At 38.7% G+C, this 24,854-nt stretch overlaps 4 protein-coding genes across 6 annotated transcripts in view; 3 read left to right on the top strand and 1 right to left on the bottom strand.

Moving 5' to 3' along the window:
- The window catches only part of LOC129452764 (mast cell protease 1A), a 28,058-nt gene extending 14,433 nt beyond the window's left edge, over positions 1-13,625 (top strand). The window contains exons 1-5 of one of the 2 annotated variants that reach the window (XM_055216794.2): positions 11,185-11,372; positions 11,586-11,736; positions 12,004-12,136; positions 13,100-13,348; positions 13,432-13,625. In XM_055216794.2, the coding sequence (XP_055072769.2) occupies positions 11,318-11,372; positions 11,586-11,736; positions 12,004-12,136; positions 13,100-13,348; positions 13,432-13,605 (762 nt within the window). In that variant the 5' untranslated portion in view covers positions 11,185-11,317 and the 3' untranslated portion in view covers positions 13,606-13,625. Of the gene's footprint in view, positions 1-11,184; positions 11,373-11,585; positions 11,737-12,003; positions 12,137-13,099; positions 13,349-13,431 lie in introns of those variants that run through there. The other variant, XM_055216792.2, reaches the window with a different exon arrangement.
- A 2,214-nt stretch (positions 13,626-15,839) lies between these two features.
- On the top strand, positions 15,840-17,858 carry LOC141359553 (mast cell protease 4-like). Its single transcript, XM_073862201.1, has 4 exons — positions 15,840-16,173; positions 16,435-16,567; positions 17,336-17,581; positions 17,665-17,858. The coding sequence occupies exons 1-4, from the start codon at positions 16,082-16,084 to the stop codon at positions 17,836-17,838; spliced, it is 645 nt and encodes a 214-aa protein (XP_073718302.1). The 5' UTR covers positions 15,840-16,081; the 3' UTR covers positions 17,839-17,858.
- A 2,602-nt stretch (positions 17,859-20,460) lies between these two features.
- On the top strand, positions 20,461-22,634 carry LOC129454109 (kallikrein-7). Its single transcript, XM_073862198.1, has 5 exons — positions 20,461-20,754; positions 20,829-20,979; positions 21,058-21,196; positions 21,273-21,536; positions 22,136-22,634. The coding sequence occupies exons 1-5, from the start codon at positions 20,541-20,543 to the stop codon at positions 22,289-22,291; spliced, it is 924 nt and encodes a 307-aa protein (XP_073718299.1). The 5' UTR covers positions 20,461-20,540; the 3' UTR covers positions 22,292-22,634.
- A 924-nt stretch (positions 22,635-23,558) lies between these two features.
- micos13 (mitochondrial contact site and cristae organizing system subunit 13) overlaps positions 23,559-24,854 on the bottom strand; it is a 58,723-nt gene continuing 57,427 nt past the window's right edge. For both annotated transcript variants that reach the window (XM_073862202.1, XM_055216799.2), the window contains exons 3-4: positions 24,087-24,138; positions 23,559-23,996 (exon numbers count right to left, since the gene is read on the bottom strand). In XM_073862202.1, coding sequence (XP_073718303.1) covers positions 23,899-23,996; positions 24,087-24,138 — 150 coding nt within the window. In that variant the 3' untranslated portion in view covers positions 23,559-23,898. The remainder of the gene's footprint in view (positions 23,997-24,086; positions 24,139-24,854) is intronic.

The raw sequence follows: 24,854 nt of genomic DNA, 5'->3' as shown, positions 1-24,854 counted from the left end.
CAGTAATAATAATACAATTTACATGCCAATCCTGCTTCCTTGTCTTTTTATTCATTTCATTATGCTGTTATGATAAGTTATATGTGGACATTCATTGCCGTTATATAATCTCGTCTAATATTCAAATCATATGCGGAATAATGTTTGCATCTTTGAATAACTGTTAGAATACAGTTCCTTTGAAAAATTTTTTTGTCAAATTTTGAGAAATAATAATGTTGTGAGGTTATTTATTGCCATATTGCAGTTGAATACTCGTCTATAATATGAAAATCACATAGTAAGAAATATATAATGTGATGCTGCAAAGTTACACATCTAATTTTTATAGCCATATGGAGATAAACCTTTGCAAATGTGCTGATTTGATCCATTCAAGTACTGACCACCAGGCTAGAGATTTTAAACATCCCCCACACTTACTATCAAATAGTCTATCCGCTTGATTTATCAATCCGACCGCATATGTACGGCAATAAACAGGCATTCGGTGGCGCGGCTTTTTACATCAGGCTATGCCATTTGGGGAGGAGCCGCTCTAAACCCCTTATATTTTTTTAAATCCTAGACATGGTTGAGCACTTTTATATACTGTGTTGAGCAAAGAGGCTGCACAGTTTATTTATTAAGGGAAGCGGCAGCAAATCAGGCCGCTAGACGGGGTTGCTATATAACTCGCAATGTATATTATCAGACTGGCCCTCGCAGCCTCAAAACACTACCGTCCCACTGGGAAATGTCCAGACTCTCCCGATGGCCACTCCGCTATATTGTGACTAAAGTTAGCTTGACTTATCCTTTTCAAAGCACATCTGCAGACAATGTCATCAGAACAGCAACCCCTAAATGTCCCACCACAGCCACATGTTAGTAGTTTGTAATATTTTGGTTAGTTACTGTGTTTATTACCTTTATTTTGTTTGTCTGCATTCTTAGCGTGCAAACTACATTTCGTTGCTTACGTTAACTAATTTATACAAAAAAGCAGTAGACTAACTGCAGGATAACTTTATTTGGCAAAGAGAACAATAAAGGCTTAACTTTGTTCTCCGTAATGATTTAAACGTTATTTAAACTTATAACTTTATCTAGAATGCACGTTGCTGCCAGACATTTCAGATGTTAAATTGAAATTGGTCTTCTTGAGGCTTGGGGAGGATGTATGAGAGTTATGCAATCAACATACAAAGTACATGTATTCCATTACAGGAGCAGGAATAGATATGTTAATAGTTACATTTAGTAACATTTTGCATTATAAGCAGAATTAAAATAGTAATTCATTTTTTTTTAAATAAATTAGTTAACGTAAGCAACGAAATGCAGCCTGCACGCCACGAATGCAGACAAACAAAACAAAGGTAATAAACACAGTATCTATATAACCAAAATATTACAAACTACTCACATGTGGCTGTGGTGGGACATTTAGGGGTTGCTGTTCTGATGACATTGTCTGCAGCTGTGCTTTGAAAAGGATAAGTCAAGCTAACTTTAGTCACAATATGAGAGATGATATTGTAAGTTAAACAACGCAACAGCATTATAATACACAAAACTATCAAGGCATTTTTTATTTTTTCCAAAATGTGTTTTAATCCATTAGTCTCGCTGTAGTCAGTTATTTTAGTCAGTTATTTTTTTAGATTTGTTTCAGTAAGCTTCCGGGATGCTGTAGATAGTTTTACCAGACAGGCTTTTGTTCTATTAGCGATTTGGTTGGAGACCAACAGCCAATCAAAATTGACCTTAAATTTTCTGATTGGTTGATTTTGTGGCACACTTGTTACGCTGTTGTAAGTTGAGCGAGCATGTGCATTGAGTTGAGCGCGCACAGAAAGAGGTTGAGAGAGAGAGAGAGAGAGAGAGCACGAGCACCTGAGTAAACTGCATGAGACGGGTTATTACTGCACGTAAATATATGTATAATAGCAAACAAGCGAATACATTTATTGAGCACGGAATCGTTTTTATTTGCTCAAACAACTTTTTTTTGCGATTGTTAATTTTTGTTCAAAATATAATGTAATGTGCTTGCAAAATATAGTTCTCTGTGCTCAAAACTTACAATTGCTCGCTCAGGATTGAGGCACAAATATTACGCCATAGGTATTGGGTACTATGTTCTGTACCTAGTGGAAAAGCCCACAAAAGTGAGCTGACCCGACCCGTGGGGTACTATATGCAATGGAAAAGCACCATTTGGTACCAATATGTACAGCTGCGGTACTAATATGAACTCTTGGATGCAAAGCTGTGTACAGCCCTAGTGACAGTCAGGGTACATATATTGAACATTTGTATAGTGTTGTAAAGGGGAGGAAAGTTTCCCTAAATTCCAGAAACTTTCCATGAAAAAAAAGGAATTTATCTGAATTACTTGGAAATTTAGGAAAATTTATATCAATAGCATATACAAATATAAATTAACATTTTGTTTAAAAAAAATCACATATAATGAAAAGAAAAAAAAAATGACTTTTAAAACTAAACTTTTGAATAGGGAGTAATGTTGTTTATGTTCTTTTTTAACTTTTTACTCATAAAAGAATCCTTCAGAAACCATTCTAATATGAATGTATGTATTTTACGTGAATATATGCAAATTTGAAAAATTTTGACATTATTTTGTGTGCAGGATTTAAGAAATTATATGTGCATGTTATTGAAGAATGAAAGTACATGCATGGGGTGTGGCCTCAATTACCCATAAGTAAGCAGTGTGCTGTGTGCATGTGACTGAGGAATGTGCAGGACAGAATTTTTACTGAAATTGCATAAAATCCTGTTGTTTTAAGCAAAATTATGGTGTTTTTTCACTACATTTAAGTTATCGGTTAGAGGCAACTCTGCATTTTTTTAATTCCCAGTTTATTTGCATGGAAAGTTTCCAGCCTTAAAAATTCCCGTAATTTTGCAACCCTTGCTCTGACAGTGTGGACTGCCACTCACGCTTATGTCACAGGTTGGGGCGGACCACTAGTGTCGTGAGCTACGCCCCTACCCAAGTTCCACCTCAAGGAGGTCCCAAGGATACCCCAATGACCAGACACACGAGAAGAGCAAGTAACTTAAAACAATCTTTATTTAAATTAATTAAAATGGTTTGGGGAAGGGAAAGGGGAATATAAAATGGCATCTTCTCAATCCTTGGAGGAGATGGGGCCAGAGAGGACTGAGCGTCGAAGGTAGGTATTCCCACAGGGGGGACGGGAGACGGAGCTCCTTCGTCCCTTTTGCAGAGGTGTTATCCTGAGAGGCCCTGGGTCCTTCACTTCGGTTTTGTTCACTCGTGGCGCCCTTCTCTTCTCCTGAAGGCAGAATGGAAACACACAATGAATATTCGGGAAGACTAAAAGCGACTACCTGCAACCTGGTGAGGGATATGTTCCTTAGGTCTGGTTTGTGAATGACTTGTTCCTCCAATCTTTCTCTACAGGGCACTTGGACGACGTCTCCCCTCCTGTAGGCTCGGGGTGATCACAGTACACTGCGCAAGGCTCCTGAAGACACAGGTAAGTAGCAAGGTGAGTATTCAACTACGTCTGGCTTATGAATGACTTGTTCCTCCACTTTTTCTCTACAGGGCACTTGGACGACATCTCCCCTCCTGACAAGCTCGAGATAGACACAACACCCTACACGAGGCTCCTGAGGGCACAGGTAAATAGCAAGGCGAGTATGGCTTTTAGCCCTTTACAGGTAATGCTCTCTATGGTCACTAGATCGTTCCGTTCTGGGCTTACAGGGCTTACGAGGTAGGTGTAGCTTTTAGCTCGTTTCCGGTGATACTCTCTATCGTCGCTGAATCGTTCCGTTCTAGGCTTACGAGGTAAGTATAGCTTTCAGCTTGTTTCAGGTAATACTCTCTATCATTGTTCAATCGTTCCATTCTGGGCTTACGTGGTAAGTATAGCTTTTAGCTTGTTTCAGGTGATACACTCTATCGTTGCTGGATCGTTCAGTTCTGGACTTACAGGGCTTACGAGGTAAGTATAGCTTTTAGCTTGCTTCAGGTGATACTCTCTATCGTTGCTGGATCATTCCGTTCTAGGCATACGAGGTAAGTATAGCTTTTAGCCTATTTCAGGTGATACTCTCTATCGTTGCTGGATCGTCCCGTTCTGGGCTTACAGGGCTTACGAGGTAAGTATAGCTTTTAGCTGATTTCCGGTGATCTCTCTATTGTTGCTGGATCGTTCTGTTCTGGGCTTACAGGGCTTACGGGGTAAGTATAGCTTTTAGCTCTTTAGCTGGTTACAGGTAACGGACTATATCATCACTGTATCTTTGCTCTGAATTTACAGGCCTTACCATGGGAATATAGGCAAGGAAAACCATACGTCACCTTGGCTTCATTCAAGGGCAAGGGAGGGAGGTTTTTACCACCTCCAACTGCTACTCGTTGGGTCGGACACGGACGATGTCGTCCTGGGGAGGGATTGAGATAGGGCCACCACACCGGGTTCGTGCTGTCAGACTGACACGCCCGCTTGTCGTTCCTTCTACGGGCCTGACGGAAACCTAGATTTGAAGGGCGGACAGCTGAGCTCACTACACAGTACAGGACATACACCCAACGGTTAGACGTGCTCTAAAAGTTTCACTACTCCCCTTCACAGTATGGCCTCCCCCACAATACCACAGTCGATGTACACACTCTGCTTCCTTCAGGCTAACCACAAGGGCCGGAGTTATAGGTGGGTAGGTACAGAATGGTGGTCACCGCCACAGCAGCTCATGTGCCATCCAACAGGGACTTGCTTGACCAAGAGGGCGAGTACAGACAACAGGATACACGGCACAGCACTGCAAGATTTCAGGTGCACACACGTCAAAAGCAAACTCACCCACTGCAATACACACACTTCAGTGACTTTAGAAGGCCAATACTCCGCACTTGGTCAAGGTCCGCACTGAAGGGGGTTTGGGGTCACTGACACAGGCAGTGGTCCGGATGTTATAGCACCCACACTGTGATGTTCGTTGCCCTATAATCCTTCGGCTCACCCACCCGTCTCGTTCTCCACTGTGGGGCCACTAAACAATGGGTAAATACTCCAACACAGGTATTAATATCTGTCTTCTGATATAACAACAAAGGTAACCAATCCGCTGTTCTCACTACTTCCATGGTAGTTATCTCCTCTTCTCTTTGTCGCTTTTCCTCCCCAGACAACTCTCCAGACGCCCCAAAATGCTGTTGTGTTTCCGCCCTGGGATCGTCTTTCCACACAGCCCTTAATACAGCATACACACAGCTGGTAAGTACTTAACTCTTCAAACTTCACTTTCCTCAAACCTGCTTCGGTTTCAGTTTCCAAGTGCTTCGTCCGCTTAGCGAATCCTCCAAAATGCCTCTGCCTGTTTGCCTCGCCTCTGTAGCAGAACACACCGTCTCACCCGTAGTGTTTCTTTCCAAACAACCAACAACTTCCTGTATCTTCCACGCTCCCTTTATACTTCTCCCAGCGTGCAAGCTGCCCAGTCGGCGATCGCCACGTCATCCTACGCACCTGCTACGAATTTGCGCTTGATTTGGTGGCCCGGGATTACCCGGAAGTGACGGGTGTTCACACAATTTGGTCCGGGCGGAACTTTTCCTCATACTTTCGGTTCCGCCCTAGAAGTCACTCCGTGACACTTACATAGGTTTAATAATATATGGTGTAGCTTAAAGGCACACCGCGAAACTTTTTGGCCAATAGGTGGCGCTAGACATGTATTTTTCACGTCTAGCACCCCTAGAGGCCACAAGTGCCACAGCACTGTCGCAAAAGAAAATAAGACAACTTTTTAGGTCACAAACTTCGCGGTGTACCTTTCTGCATGTCATATGAATATAATTTCATGGGTTTTTTTAACGTAAAAAGATTGCGTACCCCACGTTTACAAGCCAGTATAAACGGTTATATAAACGGTTAAAGTTTATATAAAAAAATGTTTGCCTTAAAGAGGAATCAAACCTGGGTCACCCATGTCGTAAGTCTGTGACACTACCACGGCGCCACAGAGTCCCATGATAGAAGCCCCTCTCTACACTCCCCAAGTAGCCTCCAGCAAAATTTACGTTCAAAAATAAAATAATTAGTGTTCGGGTGCCAGACAGGACTTACCTATCCAAGCAATATACCATTACTTACAAGTCCAAAAGCATGACGGCCAAGTCAGCATCGCCCTCCTCCTCCTTTAGTTCATGCCAGCGAGCGAACGCTGGCCCAATATTGATACTCGTCCTTCCTTTTATTCTGTAACTCTCCTGTTTTCTCTTTCTGGTCTCCTCCAACAAAACCTTAGGTTTCTTTTTCTTAGTTGCTGCTTCGGCCATGACAAAAACATCAGGAAAATAAATAGTTGCTCTCTCACGTCCGAATTTGAGGAAGTGTAGGAAACAATGTATGCCGTAAAACAGTGAAATTTTGTAGTTCTTTTTGTGCTCGGGTTACTACCCGAAACCCCAAGTTTAAAAAGTACGAGTAAAAGCAATATAGACCCCATCAGGCTATGGTAGACATGTCATTGTCACAGGTCGGAGCGGACCACAGGTGTCGTGAGTCTCACCCCTCCCTAGTTTCCACCTCAAGGAGATCCCAAGAACACCCCAATGACCAGACCCACAAGGAGCGTAAGTAAATTTTAAAACAAACTTTATTTAATTTAATTAAAAAGGTAAGTAGGGGGGGTCTAAAAACAAACTCTCGGGCCAGAGAGTGTTGAGCCTGGGTTGCTCTGACTCCGTCACAGGGATTTCTCAGGTAGGTCTTCAGAGGAGTTGCACTTTTCTCTCACGTGACTTCAACCAGCTGATTCCAACTAGATCTGGGTTCTGTGTTGCAGGGTGACTTTCGGTGGAGCCTTCCCTTCTCCCTGAATGCAAAGAAAGATGAGTTGTGAGTGACAGTGACAAGGTGGACCAAAGTGGGTACCATGTGCGGGGGGCGACAACTTCCGGGGCCCAACTCAGGAGGCACCTAGACTATAGACAGGTAGGTGTTCCCAGGGCAACTGGTATACACCACACGGGGTCATCATCACACCGGGACTTTAAACCAAATGTCTGTTAGAATCTAATTCTATGCAGGTGTAGAGGTATGAGATTTTTGTTGAATCCGTAGTAAAGAGACGAGGTCTGAGGTGAGCAGCAGAGAGCTCTGATATATATCAGGGGCTTTGAAAGACACTGACACCAAATGCCGTTCAAACATAGACCAAAGTTTATTAGACAGGCTTCAGATTATATATGGTACAGAAAGGAAGCACTAGTCACCTGATAAACATTAGAAGAATCATGTGAGCAGCTATTGAGCAAACATGTATGGAGAACAATCACATGATTGGTCCCTTCGCAAGAACGTTTGGATACGGATACATAAATAATAATGCTTAGACAGTTGTATTGTGTAAATGAGGAAGGGGAGATTAGAACAGGGAAGTCTGGTCAAACTTCATGACGTGGACTGATCAGCCCATGTCTAGCTTTTGAGCATAGTCAAGGGAAATGTCACAACTCAATCTCAACTTAGTAAATACAAGACAAATAAACCGTATCATTGCTTCATTAATCATCCGAGTATAACAATAAAGAAATACAAGGTTCTATGAAAATATATCAAATATATAAATGTGACCCGTCATGGAAACCAGGGACACAAGTCGGCAGCACAAGTTTCGAGAAAATGAGAAACAAAGTTTTTTTTTTTCGAAATTTGTGATTTTCGTTTTATTGCAGAATCTGTTAGTTGAGATCACGAAGAAGCCTCTCCATGTTTGAGATAGCAGTTTATGTATATTTAAAAGCGTACATTTTGCGGTTAAAATAGGCTTGTTTTCCGGAGATTCTAGCGTGCAGCGGGGGGCGTCATTGTTTGTGTGTATATTTACATACTGTATAAGCTTGTGTTTTCGCCTCCACCCCCAAAGGGAACAGCGTGACTACTGAATAAGGATAGTTTGCCCAAAACTGAAAAAAATGTCATTAATGACTTACCATTATGTCGTTCTAAACTCGGAAGACCTCCGTTCATCTTCGGAACACAGTTTAAGATGTTTTAACATTAGATTTAGTCCGAGAGCTTTCTGTCTCCTCCATTGAAAATCTATGTACGGTTTCCATGTCCAGAAAGGTAATAAAACCATTATCAAAGTAGTCCATGTGACATCAGTGGGTCAGTAAAATTGTGTTGATGCATCGAAAATACAGTTTGGTCCAAAAATAGCAAGAATTACGACTTTATTCAGCATTGTCTTCTCTTCCGGCTCGAGCGTGAAGTCACGTGACTGTAGTGACGTGGCTGCTGAGTTTTATTTATTTTTTTCAAACTTATAGCGTGCATCTCCCCAGACTGTAAATGAAGCTCGGACGCACAAAACAAAAGAAATATAAAAGAAGCTGGGGCGGAACAAATAACAGTCAACCGCATATACGTCAGCCGCGTCACTGACTTTATGGGGCGCCGCAGTCGGATGACGTTAAAGTACCGCTCTTTAAGAAATCTGACGGAGTAGTTTAATTTCGACTCGCTCTCGCGGTACTCTGACGTCATCCGACTGCGGCGCCCCATAAAGTCAGTGATGCGGCAGACTGTTATTTGTCCAAACACACAGAAGTTACACAGAGATTGTTGTATTCTTTATATAATTGGCTACATGTTTTGTCTATCAATATTTTCCATGAAGTCATTGGCTGATGGAGGAACGAGCGAGCGATTGGTAACATCTCTTAAGGACTTCACGTTTTCGACGGTGCTGTTTTTGGATTATCTATTATTTTAAATACAAACTTTGAAGGCGGGTTCATGTGTTTAACGGAACGTAAATACCGGAGTGTAATCTGATATACCCTTACATGTTACGATGTAAATAGTCCTCAGATTGTATATTATATTGTATTACCAGAAGTTCATGCGAAATAGACTATATATCTATATTTCACGGATTATACGCATTTGTGGACAAAAATCATTGGATGATTCACACATCTGAAACAGACTGTATTCGACTTGTGATCCCCGCAAAGGTAACGTTAAAAGTCCTGTTTATTTTTGCGTTTTGTCATTCGGACTTCTGTAATAAAATACTACATATGATGGTAGAATATCTCAAAACGGCTTTACAGGGGGTATGGCTTAGCTAAATGAGATGTAAATGAGCCCTATTGTCTCTCCAGCCAGGGAAAAGGGAAAGTGTTAACTTTTTTCTTTCTCAAATTTCTCAGCATTCTCTTTCTTGAATGTGTTACATTCAAATGGCCACAACTTCTCCAAATCTTATCAGATTTCCATGTGTTACACATCGTTGGAAAGCTTAGAATCTGCACTTTCAGAATCTATCAATAACTCAAAATGCCCCAGATCCGACTTGTGTCCCTACTTTCCGTGACTGGTCACAAATGTGGGGTGTGGGGGAACAACATTTAAATTCTGACTGTCATACCTGGATGTTGATCTCATTACACTGTAAATTCTCAGTAGTGGCCTCGCCAGTATTTTAAACAGTCCTATATATCTTTATATCTGGATTATTTTCTGTTTATCTTTTATTTTATTGGGGTACCCATACTTGTTGGGTAATAGGTCCAGTCTTGTAATGTGTATTTTGGATACGCTTCAAACATTAATCTTCATTATACAACAGTTCTTTCTGGTTCTCGAATCTGATTGGCTAAGACCTATGCGATATTGTGCTGATAACGGCACTGTAACCGCTTCACCTTTCGTATCATTCTGCCACCTAGTGAATGGAGGTCCTCTAAACAGGCTCATCTCTGAATGGAAAAACACAGATGCGCTTTTTAAACACTCTCCGTGTGTCTCATTAGTTCACTAGCTCATAAATCAGTCTGTGAATCCCCAATCGGAAGTTATTATTCCGTCAAAGATCAGCGCTCTGGATGTTACATTAAAGTTAATGGGAGTAATGTCTTGTCACATCGTGTGGACACTTGGAAAGAGGAATGTAAACACTCGGTTTTTCTTCTGGAGCTATATCTCTTATCAGAACGCGAAAACACAGTGGAACTGCAGGTAAGCACCGCAGCTTTTAAATGTGGACATTGATCATTTATTTAATCGCGACGTGACTATTAAAACATGTTATGAGATATCGCCACTGGTATATTTATAAGCAGCATGCAAAAACATCTCTCTGACACTTATAAAAAACAGTTTTATATAGTACTGACAAGAACAAAGTTTAATAATAATAGAGTGCTCGTATCGTGTTAAGAGTAAATGGGAAACCAATAGTAACATAAGTATAGTTTTATTCACTTTTACCTCGTGCCAAAAAACAAACAAGGCCGACATGAGAGCCAGGGAATCCCTGTCAAGATGTAGCCCAGAGAGGGCGGTGGTCAGCGGGGCGAGTGAACACTGACATCCGCTCATGCTTTGGTTCTCATACGTGCCGAATCTCACTAAGCAAACGTTCAAACAGGTGCTATCTTTACTAATTGACTGTAGATTTAAATATAATATATATATATTCTCGACTGAACTAATCTTAAAACTACACTTTGTGACCAAGAAATTGTAATATTTAAAAACGGCGAATCCGTCCATTGAGTTAATATGAGATTCAAAGCAGCCGAAAGTGTTACATGTCATTCTGGCAGCCCTCAAATCCGTCGCAGAAGAAGTAGTTCTCAAACAAAGAGGCTTTTAAAATAACTCCGTTGTTGTTTTCTAGTTTTCGTTTTTCAAACGTGTGCCGTCGAACTGTTGTATAAAAGCAATATCGCTTTCGGAGTCATGTGATATAGCTCTATATCATCACGGCTGTGATTGCCTACGGCCTCGTGCCTCTGGCCTAATCACAGCCGTGATGATAGAGCTATATCACACTCCTACTCGAGCGATATTGCTTAAGTATATCCACCGAGACCACAAATATAGACGTTTCAGCAGTAACAACATAAACAAGCGGCTGTCGCCGTCCGCAGTAACTTCTGGTAAACTCCGCTAATAATAAATAACAACAAAGTACTTTAAACGTAGTTTATTTATATAACAAGCAAAACAACAACACATAGATTACCTAGGAAACCAAAACATTTGTTATTTTTGACGAGGCATTTGTTAAAGAGATCAGTTTAGCAACTAGTTAGACCATTAAAAAACGAAACTGGAAGTAAGGTTTGGATCCAGATGTGTATCATGTGCGTCCGATAAAACCGTCTATATCAGCTACGATTATTGCAAAGCATGCTGCACATCGAGAAGAAGTGAAAGAGGAAGTACAAGCTTAGAAATGAATTATTAGCAACACATTTACACATACACTTCAATCTTCCCAAGAGCCTTAACAGAGAAACATCATCATGATCATCTTAATGCTTCTGCTGTGTACTTTACTACCCCATTTGACCCTAACAGGTAACAGTTTTCATGTAATATTATTGACTTAGCTTGCTGTATGACTTCTACATATATTATTAATGTGTTTGTTTTTTTGCAAACTACATCTAAACTTTATGCATGTATACAGATAGCACTTTTTGCATTTGAAAGAGCTGCAGTAACATTCAGCACTACCCACTTGATTGTATTTCTCATTTCAATTAGCCTATTGATTTCTTTCTCTTTCAGAATATGCAAATGTACGAATAATAAATGGCACAGAGGCAAAACCACATTCCAGACCCTACATGGTTTCGGTTCAGAAAAATGGACACCACTTCTGTGGTGGCTTTCTTGTGTCTGAACAGTTTGTCATAACGGCTGCACACTGCTTTATATAGTAAGGGCGTTCGTTTATTCTGAATTTTTCTGTCTGCAAGACTAAAAAGAGTCCTAATGTCAACATGAAATAATGATCAATATATAAATATATACCATTTATACATGTATAGTGCATAAAGCTGGTGGTGGCCTAAGGTTTTTGCATAATACTGTATACATACATGTAATGTTTATTTATAGTCTCATACGTATCTTCAAACACCTTTTGCATGCGAGAAAAGCAGATTATCACTTTTAAACAATGTTTTTTGTACCACTCTGACAGTGGAGACAAACTGAAGGTTGTGGTTGGAGCTCATGAGCTCAACCGCAAATCTGACCCTATAGCTGTGAAGTTTTACCACATACATCCTGATTATAACTCTAAAGAGCTGCTAAATGACATCATGATACTTCAGGTAAATGACTGAACATTACTAAGTTTTCTTATTAATCAGTGATTGTTACCATGGGGGGAAAGAGACTTAAACATTTTGCGTGCATACTCTAAAAACAAAAAAGTTATTTTGAGTTCATTCAACTTGAAAATATTAGTTGACAAAAAATTTTTACACAACTGTTCAAGTTGAATTAACTCTTTAAACTTTAGAGCAACAACCAGGTAACTTTAAGTCGAACCAACTTTTTCCTTTTTACAGTATAGTAACTTTAACACCAACAGGCCAATTGATAAAAACCCATTTACTTGAGTTTTATGTTGAAGATTTGTAAAATAATCACTTAAAGGCGGAGTCCACGATGTTTGAAAAACGCGTTGGAAAAGGAGACGGGCCGACTACCAAAACACACGTATAGCCAATAAAATCTAATCAAATGCCGGGTTGCGTATGTGTGGGGCGGGTCTATCAACAGAAGGTCCAGATTCTATTGGGGTAGGGGCGTGTTTGTTTAGGTGATTTCAAATATCAACATTGGCTTTCAAACATCAGGGACTCCGCCTTTAACTCTTTCACCGCTAGCATTTTGTTTTTAGGTTGCCAGCCAGTGGCAGCATTTTTTATGATCTTCACAAAAGTTTAATGTTCTTCTTTAAATATGTGATGACAGAACAGACCCTCTGTTGAAAACCAAAAAGTTTAGTCCTATCTTAATTTGCTTTTTTTATTGCATCTCAAATATGGGTAGGTTTTCTCAAAAATACAAAAGTTTAAGCAAAATGCTGAAATAATTGCACGTTTGTTAGAGATCAGATTCAGAGTGAACATAAAAAAACGTAAAAACTTGCCATTGGCAGGGAAGCGTTTTCTCTAAATTGACAAGATAACTTGTGAATGTGAGGGAAAGAGTTAAGAGGCCAAACAAGTTTGTCATCCAATTTATGGTCTTTCAGATTCTTAAAGTTTATTTGGTTTTTACTTCAGCTCAATAAAACCATTGAATACAACAAAACCATCAAATCAATCCCCATCCCCGAAAAAGACAAGCCCATCGAGGCCAAGACCAAATGCAGTGTTGCAGGCTGGGGTGCACAGAAGACCAGTGGTTCTGCAAGTAAACAACTTATGGAGGTTAATGTCACCATCTTTGACGACGAGGAATGTCAGAAGAAATGGAAAAACCAAACAACCTCAAGTATGGTGTGTACATTTGGTAAAGGAGGATTTTGCCAGGTACAAAGTATATTCTGTACAAAAAGTTATGCTATTAACATCCCACAGACAAATTTCTTAGTGTACTTTATGACTCTTCTCAGGGAGATTCTGGAGGTCCTTTGGTGTGTAACGGCACTGCAGTCGGTGTCGTTTCATTCAACGAGAACAACAACTGTGACAAACCAACAAGGCCAAACGTCTACACCAGGATTTCTAAATTTTTGACCTGGATAAATGCTATACTTAAAGGTGTAAAGCAAGATTATGATTATTAAAAATCATAACATTTTCTGAAGTTGTGTGTGTCGTCCTTGACTGTGTTATCAGTTTTGTGCACCATTAAAGGTGCTGTAGAATGTAAAACTGTATTTACCTAGGCATAGATGAATAAAAAGATGGTAATTATATATCATGAGCCTCAAACATGATTGTTTCCTGTTTATGTAAACCTTGTGAATGCAAAAGACCACTGGAAAACAGGCCAATCTCAACATAACACCAACTGTGACTTTATAGTCGGGATCTACAACCCAACATTAAATTAAGTACAATGTTGTTACAATGCTAAAAACAAAGTTGTGACTGCTGAGTTAACGCTATATGCTAGTTAATGCTATATGCTAACGTTTAGGCTAAAGTTCTAATATTGACAACGTTACAATTACATTTTGCAAGTCCATACTGAAAGAAAACACAAACTTGCCACTCAGAAGCATCCATTAACAATCTCCAAACTTGGGATGTGCATGTATGTCATTTTTTCATTTCGATAAATCTATAGGTCTGAAAAACGACTACTCGATTAACTGGCGGTGGGGTAATAACTGTTGCTAGTTTCGTTTAGTTTTAGTTTTTCATTTATTATGAATTTTTAATTTTATTTCAGTTAACGAAAATGTTTTTTAGCTGATAGTTTTAGTCTTAGTTTCAGTTTTCGTTTACGAAAATTACCTTGCAGCGCACTTTTAAAAACACGTCCAGTCAAAGCACAAACTTCATAACATTAAGCAGCTTTAAGTCAATTTCACCGTCTGCCAAATGATGTGAAAAAAAGTGGGTGTGAAACTTCCTGACAACGTCTTCTGCGCTGGAGGTTTCAATACCAAAAGTGGTGCATGCCAGGTAGATTGACTCCAATACTTTTGTAAAGGATAACTGATAAACAACCAAATCTAGAAATACTAATTATGAAAAAAAAAACACATCACCATTAGTATGAGTACCAATAACAGGCATACAAAATACAACCCTGCTCCGCAAACACCTGAAATAGCCGACCTGATGATTCTGAAGGTAAACAACTTCACTCAATATTGCAATCCAAGCATCACAATATATAATTACAATATAATCACATGCAGTTCTCTCATCCAACTTCTGTCTACTAAAGATGAATGTGTTGTTGGATTACAAGCTTGGTAAAAAAGTAAACTAAATAAAAACATCAAGACGATCCCCATACCAATGACACCTGTTGAAAAGAGTGGATACTGTCTGCATGTTGCAGGCTGGGGAATGTTGGTGTATATGGCCACCGAGGATCCTGTAAAGTAAAACAATGAAATCTGATTTACAGATTATGTTCTGCTTTTTTCAAGCCATAAATTGGGATAATTGGCAATTATGTGTGTCTACATTCTTATCAGGGGGATTCAGAAGGTCCTTGGTTGGTTGTTTTTTTGTGACAACACTGCAATGGGTGTGGCATCCTTTATAAGCGACAAGAGCATTTCTTCAATGGATCCAGATGAGCTAAATGAACTTTGCATATAAAAGAGATTTAAATTGTTTAAGGTCACCACACGGGGTCATCATCACACTGGGACTTTAAACTGAATATCACACCTGGATGTTGATCTCATCATCACACTGTAAATACTCAACAGTGGCCTTGCCAGTATTTTAAACAGTCCGTTATAATCTTTATATCTGGATTATTTTCTGTTTATCTTTATTTTATTGGGGTACCCATACTTGTTGGGTAATAGGTCCAGTCTTATAATGTGCATTTTGGATACGCTTCAAACATGAATCTTTAAACACAGACCATTTATATTTGCAAATGTTACCTAGATTACACAAAGCAGTTCTGTGCTGATGTATGTGTGATCATACAGATAGATAACATACACATGCATTCAAATAATTTGCGAAAGTACCAAAAATATTTAAACTAATACTGGTTTTTAGGTTTAAAAATCCTGCACCAGTGTCATTTTTTGTTCAGTACGTTCACAGACCCCATATTAGCTATGATTATTGCAAAGCGAGATGCATATCAAGGAGGTGTGAAAGAGGAAGTACAGGTTGGTGGGGGGCTGAACCTGCCCATTAGAAATGAATTATTATCAACACATTTACACATACACTTCAATCTTACCAACAGCCTTACCAGAGAAACATCATCATGATCATCTTAATGCTTCTGCTGGGTGCTTTTCCACCCCATTTGACCCTAACAGGTAACAGTTTTCATGTAATATTATTGACTTAGGTTGCTATATGACTTCTGCATATATTATAAATGTGTTTATTTTTTGCAAACTACACCTAAGCTTTATGCATGATATATACAGATACCACTTTTTGCATTTGAAAAAGTTGAAGTAACATTAAGCACCACCCTACATTAAATACCCACTTGATTGCATTTCTCATTCCAATTAACCAGATTGATTTCTTTCTCTTTCAGGATATGCGAATGTACGAATAATAAATGGCACAGAGGCAAAACCACATTCCAGACCCTATATGGTTTCGGTTCAGAAAAATGGGACGCACACCTGTGGTGGCTTTCTTGTGTCTGAACAGTTTGTCATAACGGCTGCGCACTGCTTTGAAAAGTAAGGGCTTTTATTTATTCTGAATTTTACTGTCTGCAAGACTAAAAAGAGTCCTAATATCAACATGAAATGATGATCAATATATAAATATATACCATTTATACATGTATAGTGCATAAAGCTGGTGTGGGCCTAAGGTTTTTGCATTATACTGTATATGTCATGTTTATTTATAGTCACATACGTATCTTTAAACACCTTTTGCATGCGAGAAAAGCAGATTATCACTTTTAAACAATGTTTTTTGTACCACTCTGACAGAGGAGACAAACTGACGGTTGTGGTTGGAGCTCATGAGCTCAACCGCAATTCTCCCCGCATAGCTGTGAAGTTTTACCACATACATCCTGGTTATGACTCTGCAGAGCTGCTAAATGACATCATGATACTTCAGGTAAAGGACTGAACATTACTAAGTTTTCTTATTAATCAGATTGTTACCATGGGGGGAAAGAGACTTCAACATTTTGCGTGCATACTGTAAAAACAAAAAAAGTAATTTTGAGTTCATTCAACTTGAAAATATTAGTTGACAAAACAAGTTGATTGTTTTACACAACTTTGTTTGAGTCAACTAACATTTTTAAGTTTAATTAACTCTTTAAACTTTAGGGCAACAACCAGGTAACTTTAAGTCGAACCAACTTTTTCCTTTTTACAGTATAACTTTACCACCAACAGGCCAATTGATAAAAACCCATTTACTTTAGTTTGATATTGAACATTTGTAAAATAATCACTTAACTCTTTCACCGCTAGCGTTTTGTTTTTAGGTTGCCAGCCAGTGGCAGCATTTTTTATGATTTTCACAAAAGTTTAATGTGTTTCTTTAAATATGTGATGACAGAACAGACCCTCTGTTGAAAACCAAAAAGTTTAGTCCTATCTTAATTTGCTTTTTTTATTACATCTCAAATATGGGTAGGTTTTCTCAAAAATACAAAATTTTGAGCAAAATGCTGAGATAATTGCACTTTTGTTAGAGATCAGATTCATAGTGAACATAAAAAAAACGTAAAAACTTGCCATTGGCAGGGAAGCGTTTTCTCTAAATTGACAAGATAACTTGTGAATGTGAGGGAAAGAGTTAAGAGGCTGAACAAGTTTGTCATCCAATTTATGGTCTTTCAGATTCTTACAAGTTTCTTTGGTTTTTACTTAGCTCAATAAAACCATTAAATACACCAAAACCATCAAATCGATCTCCATCCCAAAAAAAGACATGAACATCAAGGCCAATTCCAAATGCAGTGTTGCAGGCTGGGGTGCACAGAAGACCAGTGGTTCTGCAAGTGAACAACTTATGGAGGTTAATGTCACCATCATTGACAACAAAAAATGTCAGAAGAAATGGGGACAAAAAACAACCTCATGGATATGTACATTTGGTAAAGGAGGATTTTGCCAGGTACAAAGTATATTCTGTACAAAAAGTTATGCTATTAACATCCCACAGACAAATTTCTTAGTGTACTTTATGACTCTTCTCAGGGAGATTCTGGAGGTCCTTTGGTGTGTAACGGCACTGCAGTCGGTGTCGTTTCATTCAACGAGGAGAACAACTGCGACAAACCAAACGTTCCAAACGTCTACACCAGGATTTCTAAATTTTTGACCTGGATAAATGCTATACTTAAAGGTGTAAAGCAAGATTATGATTATTAAAAATCATAACATTTTCTGAAGTTGTGTGTGTTGTCCTTGACTGTGTTATCAGTTTTGTGCACCAATAAAGGTGCTGTAGAATGTAAAACTGTATTTAACTAGGCATAGATGAATAATAAGATGGTAATTATACATCATGAGCCTCAAACATGATTGTTTCCTCCTGATGTACCTTGTGAATGCAAAAGATCACCGGAAAACAGGCCAATCTCAACATAAGACCAACTGTGACGTTATAGTCGGGATCTACGCCCCAACGTTAAATTAAGTACAATGCTGTTACAATGCTAAAGACAAAGTTGTGACTGCTGAGTTAGCACTATATGCTAGTTAATGTTATATGCTAACGTTTAGGCTGAAGTTCTACTATTGACGTTACAGTTACATTTTGCAGGTACATCCTGAAAAAAAAACACAAACTTGCCACTCAGAAACGTCCATTCAAAATCTGTAAATAATTGATTATTCCTCAAATTCCATGTATTTGTCTGATTCAGGCTCAAGCATAAGGTCTGTTCATACACACACACAGAGCTACTGAAGGAGCTGCTCTGTGAAACAGCCAATCAGAGCAGAGCTCAGCGTTATTTTCATGACTCTTTTAAATAAGGTAATAATATACCATTTCATTCTAGGGGCAAAACCTAGGGCTATAAATGGACATGTAAAAACACATCTAGATCATTTTTGCACTTATCATTTCATGACTCAACATTGATCTCAGACAAGAGCTTTCGACCACATCAAATGTCACAAATGATTTTCAGTAGAAAAACAATGTCGACCCTTCACAGAAAAGTGGGTTTCCTGTCGGGTGCTGAGCTCAAAGCATGTGGTCAATCATCCTGTCTGTGAGAAAGACTTTCAAGTTCTTTCAATTTGAGAAGACATCTCAGTAAGCTTTTTATTTATGTCCATGACATTTGCCAATAAATGCATTATAATCAGCATTATTACAAGCAATGCTAGAAATTTCAATCTAAAGTGTTGCACCAAAAATTATTATATCAAAAACAAAATCAATAACTAATAATAAAAAGCAAATAACTTTCAAAATATATTTAAGTTCATATGCAAGCAATCATAATAGCACATAAAATAATTTTGACAATGCAACTTAAAAATATTAGTTAACTCAAAAACGTTGTGTTAAATTAGGGCTGCTGTATTGCGGAAAGACGGAAAATCTTGTCATTGGCGGGGAAAGCGTTTTCTCTTAATTGACGAGATAACTCTTTCGCCGCCATTGACGAGATAATAACTGGTCGACCCCCCCTTGGCAACAATAACCTTAACCAGGTGCTTCCTGTAGCTGAGGATCAGACCTGCACATCGCTGAGGAGAAATTTTAGCCCATTCTTTCTGGCAGAACTGCTTTAGCTCCGTCATATTCTTTAGACGTCTCATGTGTATGACCCTTTTCAAGTCAATAAATAGCATCTTTATTGATTTGAGGTCTGGGCTCTGACTTGGCCACTCCAAAAGGTGGATTTTGTTTTTCTGAAGCCATTCTGTTGTGGACTTGCTCCTGTGTTTTGGATCGTTGTCCTGTTGCATCGCCCACCTTCTACACAGTTTTAGCTGACGTATTATCCTGAAGAATTGTCTGATAAACTTGGGAATTCATCTTTCCCTTAATGATTGCAAGCTTGCCAAGCCCTGATGCACCAAAGCAGGCCCAAATCAAGATGTTTCCCCGACCATACTTTACAGTTGGGATGATCTCAGTTTCATCCCAAGCGTGCACGATGTTCATTAGTAAGCAGTGGCTTCCTTCTTGTGTCCTGCCATGGATATCCTGCTTGTTCAGTGTTTTACGTATTGTAGACTCATGAAGCGAGATGTTAGCAAGTTCCAATGATGCCTTCAAATCTTTGGCTGTCATTCAGGGTTGTTTCTTTACCTCAATGATGAGTCTTCGTTTTGCCCTTGGTCTCATTTTGACTAGGCGCCCACTTCTTGGTAGAGTAGCAACAGTCCCAAAAAGCGTCTCCATTTGTAGATTGTTTGCCTAAATGTAGACTGGTGAATTTCTAAAGTCTTTGAAAGTAACCCATTCCAGCTTTATGTAAAGCAACAATTCTTGATCGTATTCTTTGAAAGCTCTTTTTGGCGAGGCTTGGCTCACATAAGCGTGTCCTTCTTGTGCAGAGCAAACTTCAAAAGTTTGAGGGGTTTTATCAGTCAAAGTATATGTAGTCCACACCTCCAAATGCATTATCTTAACTAAAACCTGACTCCAATTAGCTTTTTTTTAGGTCATTAACTCAAGGGTTCACATACTTTTTTGGTTATTCTCAATAAAAACATGAAAGCCCAAAATTTTGTGTGTTATAATTTTTAGACACATGTGTGTCAATACCCTTGACTTAGATGAAGATCAGACCACATTTTATGACAAATTTATTCAGAAAACAATTAAATTCCAAAAGGTTTACATACTTTTTCTTGCCATTGTACCTCTGAGGTACTACTATATAAACTCTTAGGTGCAAAGCTGTACGTTTTTAAAAGTACAACCGCAGTGACAGCTAGGGTACGTGTGTTGTCTGACAGCGTGGACTGTCAGTCACACTTAACTAGGTTTGAGAACATGCTGTAGCTCAATTGGTAAAGTAGCACAAAATTCAAGGGGTTGATTTCCAGAGAATACACATTTTAATCGAATGCATAGTTTGAATGCACTGTAAGTAAATGGATAAATGCATAAATATAAAACAAAATTGGAAGACATTTGGTGTTTTGTTGCATCTCTAGCTGCGGTTGGAAAGGATGTGTCATTGTGGGCTTGCGGTGGCACAGACCTACAGTATATAAATGGCCGTGTGGTGGTATACAAACAGCATCTTGCGAACAGGATGAAGGTCATGTATAGCCTGTTGCTGACTGTGGCTATAACAGGCCTGATGCTGTCTGGTAAGTACAATCATGCATTACTGCGCATTACTGGGCACTTTTCAGTTGACTCAAGTTCACTTCCATTGATGTAGGTACTTTTGGAGCGGATATCATCAATGGGAAAAAAGCAAAGAAGAACTCGCTGCTGTACATGGCATCGATACAGGTTGACGGGAAACACAATTGCGGAGGATTCCTGATCGATCCGAGCTACGTACTCACAGCTGCGCACTGCGATAAGAGGTAAGCCTTCAGTGATGTGCGACTAAACCTATAAGCGATCTTTTAACTAATCAGCAAATGTTCATTTTATGAAAAAAGTGGCAACATGACTGTGATACTGGGGACCCACAACATCGATCCAAAGGGGGCAAATCTGAGAAGATATGCGGTGCAAAAAAAACATAAGCATCCTTCATTCAAAGAAGCAAAACACGGAAATGACATCATGCTTTTGAAGGTACCACATTATCGGACTGAAAAATTTTAATTTTAATTTCAGAATCTTAACACATTTCTCTGTTGTTGATTTCAAGCTCTCCAAGAAACTGAAGTTGAGCAAAGCTATGAAAACGATCAAAATTCTGAGCAAGGACAAACCGGTGAAGCCGAATACAAAGTGCATTGTAGCAGGATGGGGTAAAACTGAAAAGCAGATCGTGGTCAGTGATCTTCTAGTGACTGATGTGTCGACTGTCAATTTCACCGTCTGCCAAAAGATGTGGAAAGAAATCAAGGTGAAACTTCCTGACAACGTCTTCTGCGCTGGAGGTTTCAATACCAAAAGTGGCGCATGCCAGGTAGGTTGACTCCAATACTTTTGTAAAGGACAAGTTCGGTATTTTACCCTTAAAGCCCTGTTTTCAGATTGTTTATGATGAAATAGAAAGATCCTGACCGAAATTTTGACATATGTACATATCTGGGACATATCTTGGACATATTGGACGTATCTTTTGCAGTGATTTTTGTGTGAGCATATCAGTGAACATCCCTGACCACTCGGTGAGTTTCACGTATTTGTAAACGAAAGTTTAATGCATTTTAGGAAGGATTGTTCCAGTGCACCCATACACCCATTGTAGAGGTGGGAAGTGATACAACAAACACCCGAAAATTCTTGGGACAGCATCATATGTCCAAATTTCAGTCAAAACCGTTCCACCTCACCACAAACAATCCGAAAGCAGGGCTTCAAGTGCAAAACACCGAACTTGTCCCTCAAGGATAACTGATAAACAACCAAATCTAGAAATACTCATATTATTAGATAATTTCCTTTTCAAATCTCAGGAAAATGCTTGAAGTCCTGGGTTTGATTTCCAAGAAAGTAGTTTTGAATAGGAGTGCCTGCTACATCTAAAAATTGAATCGAGATCTCAAATGCATTTTTTTGCAGGGTGATTCTGGGGGACCGTTGGTTTGCAGTGGGGTGGCCCTCGGCATTGTCTCATTTAACATGGGTCGGTGTGACTACCCAAATGTTCCCAACATTTATACCCAGATTTCCAAATTTTCACCCTGGATCAAGAAAGTGATTAATGGAGGTGCTTAATGTTATTGGCTTGTTGATTGTATTCGTGTATTAACTCGATTTAAAGTAGCTTCTAACTTTGGCTAAGTCGGGGATGAAGATGAAAAATAACAATGAATCACTGACTATTGTACTTGCTTAATAACGCTATATTATTACAATCCTACAGACAATTTTTTTATAGTTTCTATCGCTAATGTACATGTTAAGAACAATTTGCATTAATACCTTGTATATATTTGATTTTTTTTTTATTTCTCTCATTTTTTATTGTTTTTACCATTTGTTTCAAAAATCTATTTTTGTGAAGTAGCAATGCAACAATGCAAAACTGTAAAAATTTAAATAAATTTGAATTAAACTGTCTGCTTTGCATTTCTCTCCCTGTGTGTGTTGTTTTTTTAAAGTACCACTTCAGAGAAAGCGAAACCATTGATACAAAACCACTGTTAAAGTTTACCACCGCCACATCCTAAGTTATACAAGCTCTTTAAGTAAAACAGAGTTCATAAACAGCCGCAAAAGATTTTTATGCCTTATAACGTGAGAACACCGTGAGAACACAACTTCATCTTTGTAAAGGTTAAAATTTCTTCCTGGGGCCAGATAGGCGTGTGTATATAGGTACGTATAAAGGGTCATGAACATGCAAAGTCAGCAACTACTCATTTCACTGACCACCATGCTACAGACCCTTACACGAAGCCCCTGCAACTTGCATGATAAACCCCATCAGTTGTTTAAAATACCCCTCGACAGAGCGATGTAGCATATGATGCACGAAACACACAACCATAAAAAGTTTTCCTATCTGAAACATGTTAATGCAACATGTTCTTGTAAAGCAAAGTGTGGGGTCGCCACAGAAACAATTTCACAATGAGTCAAGACGGGGGGCCGGGGGTCGCTTCTGACATAGATGTAGCATTACTCAGCGTAGCATTTACTAAAATTGAGTGTTACTAATGCTTAATGCGGTAAGAAGCCGAGTAGATTTTTTCCCAAGGCTAGCATTTCTCTATAGCATCGGTTCTCAATACTTTTAAGAATCGATTTCTACTGAATAAAATATGGTAGTGCTTGTCCTAACTACACAGATGTATATTATTCATTACAAAATAACCAAGCAATAAGAAATATCTTGATGTTTGAGCATATTGTAATGCTTGTTTTTTCTTAATTTGAAGTCATCTTGAGGCCCCCATGGAAATTTTTGAAGAAACGCTGCTCTAAAGGTCAATGCACATTTGAACATTTTTGCAAACATGCTGAAGAACAACATCCCAAAAACGTGAAAATATTTATTGTACATTATACAAACTATACATATTTAACTGGGGTTCTTTTGTCATGTCCAGGATGAAGACATTTTTTGGATAAATAAAACAACTGTAATAACAATATACATATAGAATACTATCTTCAAATTTGGACTTATCTTTGAACTTTACAACGGGTATATTTTGTTATTTTAGCCCCATAGCAAAGTCAGGGCATGCAAAAACAAAGCCAATTCCTGATTTATATAAGAGGGGAAAACTTAAGGTTGTTGAAGTCAGTCTTATCCACTGAAACTTGAGATGTTGTATGCTCATACCGTCTTATGTCTGGCATGAAGAGATAAATGCTTATTTTGAAAGGTTTTTAAGGTACTGCAGGCCCTGCTTGGTGTAGTCGTTCATTGTGGAAGGAGCAACCGATAGGGTGTGAATAGACTTCTGAACTCCTGAGTGAAACAAAAAAGAGATTTTAAGACTAAGTTTATGTGGTTACAACTGATAATGAAGAAAAATAACCAGCACATAACATTATTTACCTGAGTTCCATGCATCTAGTAGGGAAAACTCGATTTTGGGTGTGGCTGGAAGCTAAAATGGTTAAAAAAAAGAGAAGAATAGCTCAAACAAAAGAAAAATACTATACAACAAAAACAAATGACTCACAAATGCCACCATGATAAGTATTCTGGTTATCTTTGTGAAGCCATAATGAAACTACACCTTTTCTTTTCTCAATGTGGTTTCACACCTGTCACTGAATGTCGGCTGAGGTTTAGTAAATGATAGCAGTAAGACATCAACAATGCTGGCGTCTGCTATTCTTTAAATGCCATAACGCTTTATCTTAACATCTGATGTGAAAGCTGCTCTCAGAATGAATGGTTATGAATATAAGAGGAGCTAACAGGCGAAATGACAAGAAACCAAAAACCTTTGAAGGTGCATTACAGATATGAATATATAGACGGTTTCATTGGACGCACGTGCGGTGACGTGATACACGTCTGGTCCAAACTTCACTTCCGTTTTTTTTTTTTTTAATGGTTTGACTAGTTGCTAAACTGAACTCTTGAACAAATGCCTCGTCCAAAATAACAAATGTCTTGGTTTCCTAAATAATCTACGTGTTGTTTATTTGGCCTGTTATATAAATAAACTATGTTTAAAGTACTTTGTTGTTATTTATTCTTAGCGGAGATTACGGGAAGTTATGCGTTTACCATGAAAGACGCTTGTTTATGTTGTAACTGCTGAAACTGTCTATAATAATAAACATGTACAAATATGTACATCTACATATTCTC

Source organism: Misgurnus anguillicaudatus, chromosome 23 (assembly GCF_027580225.2).
Source record: "Misgurnus anguillicaudatus chromosome 23, ASM2758022v2, whole genome shotgun sequence".
Taxonomy (NCBI): Eukaryota; Metazoa; Chordata; class Actinopteri; order Cypriniformes; family Cobitidae; genus Misgurnus; species Misgurnus anguillicaudatus.
Note: the sequence above shows the minus strand (reverse complement) of the source record. Positions and strands in the feature narration are given on the sequence as shown.

What these genes read in the sequence shown, in the direction of transcription:
- LOC141359553 (XM_073862201.1), top strand. Translation starts at nt 16,082, where the DNA reads ATGGTTTCGGTTCAGAAAAATGGGACGCACACCTGTGGTGGCTTTCTT. An exon ending in GCTGCGCACTGCTTTGAAAA is followed by an intron (nt 16,174 to 16,434) that starts GTAAGGGCTTTT and finishes CCACTCTGACAG; the next exon opens with AGGAGACAAACTGACGGTTG. An exon ending in ATGACATCATGATACTTCAG is followed by an intron (nt 16,568 to 17,335) that starts GTAAAGGACTGA and finishes GTTTTTACTTAG; the next exon opens with CTCAATAAAACCATTAAATA.
- LOC129454109 (XM_073862198.1), top strand. Translation starts at nt 20,541, where the DNA reads ATGCATAAATATAAAACAAAATTGGAAGACATTTGGTGTTTTGTTGCA. An exon ending in ATGACATCATGCTTTTGAAG is followed by an intron (nt 21,197 to 21,272) that starts GTACCACATTAT and finishes GTTGATTTCAAG; the next exon opens with CTCTCCAAGAAACTGAAGTT. An exon ending in CCAAAAGTGGCGCATGCCAG is followed by an intron (nt 21,537 to 22,135) that starts GTAGGTTGACTC and finishes ATTTTTTTGCAG; the next exon opens with GGTGATTCTGGGGGACCGTT.